The sequence below is a fragment of the Trichechus manatus genome, unplaced genomic scaffold (genome assembly GCF_000243295.1).
Source record: "Trichechus manatus latirostris isolate Lorelei unplaced genomic scaffold, TriManLat1.0 scaffold00233, whole genome shotgun sequence".
Classification (NCBI taxonomy): Eukaryota; Metazoa; Chordata; class Mammalia; order Sirenia; family Trichechidae; genus Trichechus; species Trichechus manatus.
This window is the reverse complement of record NW_004444169.1, coordinates 1,500,155-1,508,807: the sequence shown is the minus strand read 5'-3', so window position 1 is coordinate 1,508,807 and position 8,653 is coordinate 1,500,155. Positions and strand designations below refer to the sequence as shown.

At 37.9% G+C, this 8,653-nt stretch overlaps 1 protein-coding gene across 1 annotated transcript in view; it reads left to right on the top strand.

Annotated features, from left to right (window-relative positions):
• WNK3 (WNK lysine deficient protein kinase 3) overlaps positions 1-8,653 on the top strand; it is a 312,303-nt gene extending 303,650 nt beyond the window's left edge. The window contains exons 23-24 of the mRNA XM_004389125.2: positions 3,289-3,491; positions 7,534-8,653. Coding sequence (XP_004389182.1) covers positions 3,289-3,491; positions 7,534-7,863 — 533 coding nt within the window. The 3' untranslated portion in view covers positions 7,864-8,653. The remainder of the gene's footprint in view (positions 1-3,288; positions 3,492-7,533) is intronic.

The window sequence follows — 8,653 nt, the reverse complement described above, 5'->3', positions numbered from 1 at the left end:
GATATCCATGTGCAAAAAAATGAAACAAGACCCATACCTCACACCATGCACAAAAACTAACTCAAAATGGATCAAAGACCTAAATATAAAATCTAAAACAATAAAGATCATGGAAGAAAAAATAGGGGCAACACTGGGAGCTGTAATACATGGCAGAAACAGAATACAAACCATAAGTAACGATGCACAAACACCAGAAGAGAAACTAGATAACTGGGAGCTCCTAAAATCAAAGACTTATGCTCATCAAGAGACTTCACCAAAAGAGTAAAAAGACAGCCTACAGACTGGGAAAAAATTTTTGACTATGACAAATCTGATCAGCATCTAATCTCTAAAATCTACGAGATACTGCAAAACTCAACAACAAAAAGACAAATATCCCAATTAAAAAATGGGCAAATGATATGAACAGGCACTTTACCAAAGAAGACATTCAGGAGGCTAACAGATACACAAGGAAATGCTCACCATCATTAGCCGTTAGAGAAACATAAATCAAAACGACAGTGAGATACCATCTCACCCCAACAAGGCTAGCATTAATCCAAAAAACACAAAACAATAAATGTTGGAGAGGTTGTGGAGAGACTGGAACGCAGATACACTGCAGGTGGGCATGTGTAATGGTACCACCACTTTGGAAATCGATTTGGTGCTTCCTTAGAAAGCTAGAAATAGAAGTAACATATGATCCAGCAATCCCACTCCTTGGAATATATCCTAGAGAAATAAGAGCCTTCACAGGAATAGATATATGCACACCCATGTTCATTGCAGCACTGTTCACAATAGCAAAAATATGGAAACAACCTAGGTTCCCATCAGCAGACGAATGGACAAACAAATTATGGTATATTCACACAATGGAATACTACGCAATGATAAAGAACAACGATGAATCCGCAAAACATGGATGAATCTGGAAGGTATTATGCTTGAGCGAAATTAGTCAATCGTAAAAGGACAAATATTGTATGAGACCACTATTATAAGAACTCAAGAAAAGGTTTAAAAACAGAAGAGAACATTCTTTGATGGTTACAACGGTAGGGAGGGAGGGAGAGGGGTATTCACTAACTAGACAATAGATAAGAATTATCTTAGATGAAGGGAAGGACAACACACAATACAGGGAAAGTCAGCACAACTGGACTAAAACAAAAGCTAAGAAGTTCCTGAATACAACCAAACACTTTGAGGGACAGAGTATCTGGGGTAGGGGTCTGGGGACCATGGTTTCAGGGCACATCTAGGTCAATTGGCATAACAAAGTGTTTTTTTTTTAAATTTTTTTATTGTACTTTAGATAAAGGTTTACAGAACAAATAGTTTCTCATTAAATAGTCAGTCTACATATTGTTTTATGACATTGGTTTACCCCACGACATGTCAACACTCTCCCTTCTCAACCTTGGAGGACCTTTTTTTTTTTTTTTTGGTGAAAATATACATAGCCAAAGTTACACCATTTCAAAAGTTTCTACGTGTACAATTCAGTGCCACTGATGACATTCTTCAGTTGTGCTGCTATTCTCACTATGCTTTTCCAAATTATTCCATCACCATTATCTTCAACTCACTGTCCCCTAGGCTTCCCATCAAAACTTTTGAGTTGCTGTTGTCAATTTGATCTCACATAGATTAATTCTTTTTTTTTTGTACCTTAGATGAAGGGTTTGCAGGACAAATAGTTTCTTATTAAAGAATTAGTACACATATTGCCCTATGACAATGGTTAACAACCCCACGACATGTCAACACTGCCCCTTCTCAACCTTGGGTTCCCTGTCACCAGCTTTCTTGTCCCCTCCTGCCTTCTGGTCCTTGTGCCTGGACTGCTGTGCCTCATTAGTCCCGTTTCGTTTTATGAGGTTGTCCAATCCTCGGCTGAACGGTGAACTTCGGGAGTGACTTCACCACTGAGCTAAAAGGGTGTCCAGGGGCCATACTCTCGGGGTTTCTCCAGTCTGTCAGGCCAGTAAATCTGGTCTTTTTTTGTGAGTTAGGATTTTGTTCTACATCCTTTTGCAGGTCTGTCCAGGACCCTCTATTGTGATCCCGGTCAGAGCAGTCAGTGGTGGTAGCCAGGCACCATCTAGCTGTACTGGACTCAGTCTGGTGGAGGCCATGGTAGCTGTGGTCCATTAGTCCTTTGGAGTAATCTTTTCCTTGTATTTGTTCTCTTCATTCTCCCTTGCTCCCAAAGGGTTGAGACCAGTGGAGTATCTTAGATGGCTGCTCATGGGCTTTTAAGACCCCAGACACTACTCACCAAGGTAGAATGTAGAACATTGTCTTTATAAACTGTGTTACAATTGGCATAACAAAGTTTATTAAGAAAATGTTCTGTATCCCATTTTGGTGAGTGGCGTCTGGGGTCTTAAAAGCTAGTGAGCAGCCATCTTAGATGCAACAATTGGTCCCAACCCACCTGGAGCAAAGGAGAATGAAGAACACCAAAGACACAAGGAAAATGTTAGCCCCAGAGGCAGAAAGGGTCACATAAACCAGAGACTCCATCAGTCTGAGAGCAGAAGAACTAGATGGTGCCTGGCTACTACCAATGACCACCCTGACAGAGGATATAATAGAGAGTCCCTTATGGAGGAGGAGAAAAGTGGGGTGCAGAACTCAAATTCTAGTAAAAAGACCAGACTTAATGGTCTGCCTGAGACTGGACAGACCATGGAAGACGTGGCCCCTGGAATCTCTGTTAGCCCAGAAATGAAACCATTCCAGAAGCCAACTCTTCAGATATAGATTAGACTGGACTATAAGACATAAAATGATACTTGTGAAGAGAGTGCTTCTTAGCTCAACTAGATACATGAGACTAAATGGGTAGCTCCTGTCTGAAGACCAGATCAGAAGTCAAAAAGGTACAGGAGCTGGTTGAATCGACACGAGAAATCCGGGGTGAAGAGGAGTGTGCTGTCACATTATACGGGAGGCAACTAGGGTCACATAACAATGTGTGTATAAATTTTTGTATGAGAAACTAACACTTACCCTTAAAGCACAATAAAAAATAAAAACTGTCATAACAAATGTATGATAAATTTTCACATTTTTGTTTAATTAAATCCCTGGAAATGTTATTGTGCCTAAATTTCACAACTGCATTTCCTAAAACTGATTTTAGACGTACTCTGTAAGTTTTGGGCTTATAAATCAGTCAGCGAAATTAAAACTCTATGATTTTTTTTTTTAATGAGAATGATGTAGGAAGCCTGTATAATACTAAACCATTTCATGGTTTCCCTGTTTTGTTTTGTTTTTTCATAGATCCACTGTGTGTGGAGAATAATGCAGTATCATGCCAGCAGTCTTCAGCTAGTAAAAAAGGGATGTTTACAGATGACTTTCACAAGCTGGTAGATGACTGGACCAAGGAAACAGTAGGAAATTCTCTCATTAAGCCAAGTTTAAACCAACTTAAACAGAGTCAACAGAAATTAGAAACAGACAACTGGAACAAAGCATATGAAGTAAGTTGTTTATACCTGTTCCTCATTATTTATGAGAACTAAAACCATAACAATTGATGCACTTATGCCTGTAATTGTGTGCCTCTTGTAGTTATAGTCACTATGAGAGAAGTAGTATGACTTGATAACATAGAGATTTTTATCCTTGTCTAAATTTACTATGTCTTTGAGCAAATTATGTTTTAGACCTAGGATCAGCTATTTTTTCTGGGAAAGGGCCAGGTAGTAAATATTTTAGGCTTTTCAAGCCATGTGGATGCAGCTACTCAGCTCTGCCATTGTAGTGCAAAAGCAACCATAGACAATACATAAATGAATGAGCATAGCTTTGTTCCACTAAAACTTTATTTATAAAAACAAGTGGCAGGGCTGTAGGATGCTGATCCTTGTTTTAGACTATGCTACCTGAGGGGGAAAAAGAAACAACCATCAAATATCAAAGAAGAAAGCATCTGGAGTGAGGATTAATTTAATCCTGTGATACAAGAAGAGTTTGGAGTTTGAGGAAAAGCTACCCTGTGTTGCACATCAGTATTCTTTGAGCCAATAAATTATCTTATTTGTTCAGTATGAAAAGGAATTTTAAAACTCATTAAGCTAGAATATTATAAGACATGTCTTATGTTTGTGGACTAGATTCCTAGTTAATTGCATGTGGTATTAGGTGAACATGCAATTGAAATGTAGAAAGGTGTCCACAATGCATTCTGGAGTGGGAAGAAGGCAGGTTTATAGAATAGTATATATGTTATAAGATAATTTATGTAAAATTATATACATTTTACTTGTATGCATAGAGAAATATGAAAAGCTGTGAGTAAAATGCTGGGTGGTGGAATTTGAGCCCTTTTTTTACTTTGTACTTTTCTGTGTTTGAGTTTTTAAGGTAAGTATTAGTTTTTCAAAATGCATAAACCTATTAAAATGTGAATCAGGGCCATAGAATCTGAGCTCTCATAATTGAAGGAGATATATCTGTATATGTGTGTCTGTGTTATGTGTATATTTTTTTGTGTGTATATAGTCATTGAATATAATTTGCTAAAGAAAGTCTGAAAACATATATATTGTTAATGCTGCATAACAAGTTTCAAAATCCTAGGTTTCCCAAACTAGTAAGCAGTACATCTGCTTGGGAGTTTTGTGTGTTTATCTTACTCCTGGCACCAATTTATATACAGTTTATATCACCATTGTAAAAATTGGGAGCCTTTAGAGGCAAATTTCAAGGCATAAATATATCTGTGCTGCCTTTGAGAGACTCTTTGAATACTGTGTGAATGGAAGCTTTTGTTGACCAGTAGAAGGGTGATTTACTGCAGTATAATGGGGGATGTTTGGAGGAAGAGTGAGTATAAAATGGAGTATTAATAAAAACAATGAAGGCCTTTAAAGAGACTTGGATTTCAATCTCAGCCCATTCATTTACTGGTGGTGATATGACTTTAGGCAAGTCACTTGATATCTCTGTGTCTCAGTCTCCATGTCTTTAAAACAGGGATAACACCTATAAAGTGCCTAGCACATTAAAAAAAAAAAAAATGAAATTCATTGCCGTCAAGTCGATTCTGACTCATGGCAACCCTATACAACAGAGTAGAACTGCCCCATAGGGTTTCCAAGGAGCAGCTGGTGGCCTCAAACCACCAACCTTTCCGTTAGCAGCTGAGCACTTTAACCACTGTAACACCAGGGCTCCTTTAGCACATAGTAGGCACCCTATATATGGTAATGATTACTAGTTTTGTATTTTTAGGTTCAGTTGATTGTATCTTTGTGTGACGAGCCCATCTCACTATTTAATGTTCTTGCATGTTACTGTTCTACAGCCTTACTTAGAAAATTTTATTCCTACAAATTATTTTTGAGCACCTCTTTACTGTGTGCCAAGTCCTCTGCTAGGTACTAGGTTTGATGAGCAAATACAAGTATTGTCCCTGTCCTCCTGGAGCTTATTATACTCTAGTGGGACAGTTAGATATTAACAGACTTACATAAATAAATATAAAATTACAACTGTGATAAGGGCTACAAGGCAGAGATATACGATTCCATACAGTAAGGGAAATTTGACCTAGTTAAAGGGAGGTCAAAGAAAGCTTCCCTGAGAAAGTGATGACCGAGGAGAGATCTGAAGGACAGTAGGTGTTAACTGGGTGAAAGGAGGAGGGAATATGATTCCAACCAGAAAGAACAGCATATGCAAGGGCCCTGTACAAGGACCCATGAAGGGACTGAAAGTAGGCCAGTTTGGATGAAGTCAAGAGAGCAAGGAGGAGTTGGTGCACCAAGAATCTAAGGAGGTAGGTAGAGTCTTAAAAGTAGCAATGGTTAGGAACTTTGTCTATTTTAAGAAGATGGTAGCCATTGAAGCCCTAAGGTTAGCATGATCAGATTTGCTTTTTGAAAAGATCACTCTAGCTGAAGTAAGAAGAAAGGATTAGTGGGGAGGGAGGGAGGAGGGTTGGTAGATATTGGTAGACCTGTTAAGAGTTAGTCACAGTAGTCTAGATAAGGGGAAGTGGAGATGAAGTGAACAGATTCCAAGAAATATTTAAGAGATAAAATGGACAAGATTTGGTGATGGAATGGATATATGGCAGAGGGGAGATGTCAAGGCTAGGTTTCTGGCTTGTATAACTAGATGCCATTCCAGCATACCAATCACTGAGACAGGGAACAAAGCAGATGATGTGTTTTGGTATGGGAAGTTCCCATATTTGGTTTTGGGGCATTTGAATCTGAGATGCCTTTGAAATATCCAAGATAATATTATTTATTGCAAGTCCAATTCAGTCTTTTTTAAAAATAAAAATCACATTGTTGTTGTTTTTAAAATAATGCATACTTGTTAAGGAAACTTAATCAATGCAGAAAGTACAAGAGATTTTAAAATAACACCATCAAATCCCACCACCCAGAAATAATTGTCATTAACTTTAAATAAACATCATTTCAGATATCTTTCTATGTCTGTGTATGGATGGATGGAAATACTTTTATAAAAATGCAATCATACTATATGTGCTGTTTTGAATTAGAAGTATTAAATTTAATTTTACTTTAACAGAAAGAAAACACTGATATGAAGAAGGGATTGCTGAACTTTAAGTAAATGTTTTTTCACCACAGGAGATACTCTCATTCATTCTTGAGTCAAGCTAAAACCCTTTACCCTAACTTTAAGTTGAAAATTTAATTGAAAGGGTTTCACTTTTACCATTCAGTTAAGTTTAGAAGAAGTAAGCATTTGGGACTGATACCAGCCTTCCCTTTAATTGAGATTATTTACTTCCATTAAACTTATTCCCATGAACATAAGACTTCAGTATTCTCCATACATATGCATAATCACAATACAATATGATAAAAAGAGTCAGGTAGGAATATATTTTCTCAATACTACCAAAAACATAATTATCTCTTTGTCTTGAGTTTAAATTTCCAAAAATATAACAGAAATGTCGACTTTAAGATAGTGAGTAGAAGGGGTAAAGAGTAGGGAGGTTAACATTTATTGTGTCCCTACTATATGACAGGCTCTTTCCACTATGCCACACCAAATCATGCCCCTGGGTCTCCAAAGAACTACGTAGTAAGACTGGCTATTCTTGTTTATGGTGCTGCATAAGAGAATGCCTGGGACTGGCAGAAGGAACTAAAAATAGAAGAGTAGTGCTGGCATGAGGAAAATAGGAACTGAAATGTAAATGGGGATGTAGGGTAGCAAGGGCCTTGAAGTTAGCTGGAACTGTGTTCATTTCCCTGCCTCACTACTAACTTGTTTTGTGGTGTTGGGTGAGTTACCAGTTTTGAGCTTCTGTTTGCTCATCTGAAAATCCCTACCTTGCAGAGCAGTTATGAAGGTGAAATGAGATAAAGCATGTAACTATGTTTAGCACACAGAAAGGTACTCCAAAAATGGTAGCCATTCATAGTAATAATAGAGGTTGTAAGCCAAAAAGAGTAAGAAGGATATAGATGGGTAAAAAGCATATACTAAATAAACTGATCTTTTGTTTTTATTTTTTGTTTTTGTTAGAATACTCCATCTACTATGGGCTACACATCAACATGGATTTCTTCTCTGTCCCAAATCCGTGGAGCTGTCCCAACTTCCTTACCACAAGGACTCTCACTCCCTTCATTTCCTGGGCCATTATCATCATATGGAATGCCCCATGTTTGTCAGTATAATGCTGTTGGGGGGACAGGGTATCCAGTACAGTGGGTAGGAATTTCAGGAACAACAACACAGCCTGTAGTAATTCCTACCCAATCTGTGGGACCATTTCAGCCGGGGGTGAATTTGCAGGCATTTATAGCTTCATCAGGGCAGAATCCAGCCACAGTCCCTCCTGGTCCCAAATGAATCAGAGTAGATAATGAAGAAGAGGGAGATTTTTTTCAGAATTATTTTCAGAACACCTAAGATATTAAAGTTTCTTCTTGGGTTCTGCCAGGTTTTCCCCCATTTGAGTTTACTTTCAACTGTTTCTTCTGTTCCACTGTAGTATTTGATACAGCTCATCATTCTGTAGAAATGTGCGGTTTGTACATAGAACACTGCACACAGGAATGATTGTTGACTTCAAATCCTATCCTCTTTGATACTTGATTTTTTAAAAATACTGTTCAGAATGCTTTAATAAGCTTGGTTTGAGCATTACCATTTCCAGGACAATTTCCATGCATTGCTGAGAAACCCTATTTTTTACTGCTGCTATCTGCAGCTGGACGATGCTTTTCTTTAAAGTGTATAAAGATTATTTAAATTGATTCTCCCCAAACATGGATGAAGTGAGACCCTCCAACAGCTGGAGTCTTATGAGATTCTTCACATGTTTATCTTAGGTTTACCTTTCACAGTAGGCAGAGTAACTTGCTGCAGGGAACTTTTTTGTATAAAATTATAATAACTTTGTCAACCAATAGAGAACATCAGCCCTTTTTAATGTGATTTTCTTCCTGTCATCACAGCAGTAGGAGTGAATCCTTGTTTTGGGTGAGACGGAGGGAAAGGAAAAAACAGAGAACTGTAGCAGTTCCTTGATTCTGCAGATACTTTAGCTGCTTTAAGATTTCAGTAGTAATTCAAAGCATCTCTGAGTAAAGCAGCTATCTCCTTGTTTCTCACATGCACTTTACATTGTTTTTGAGCA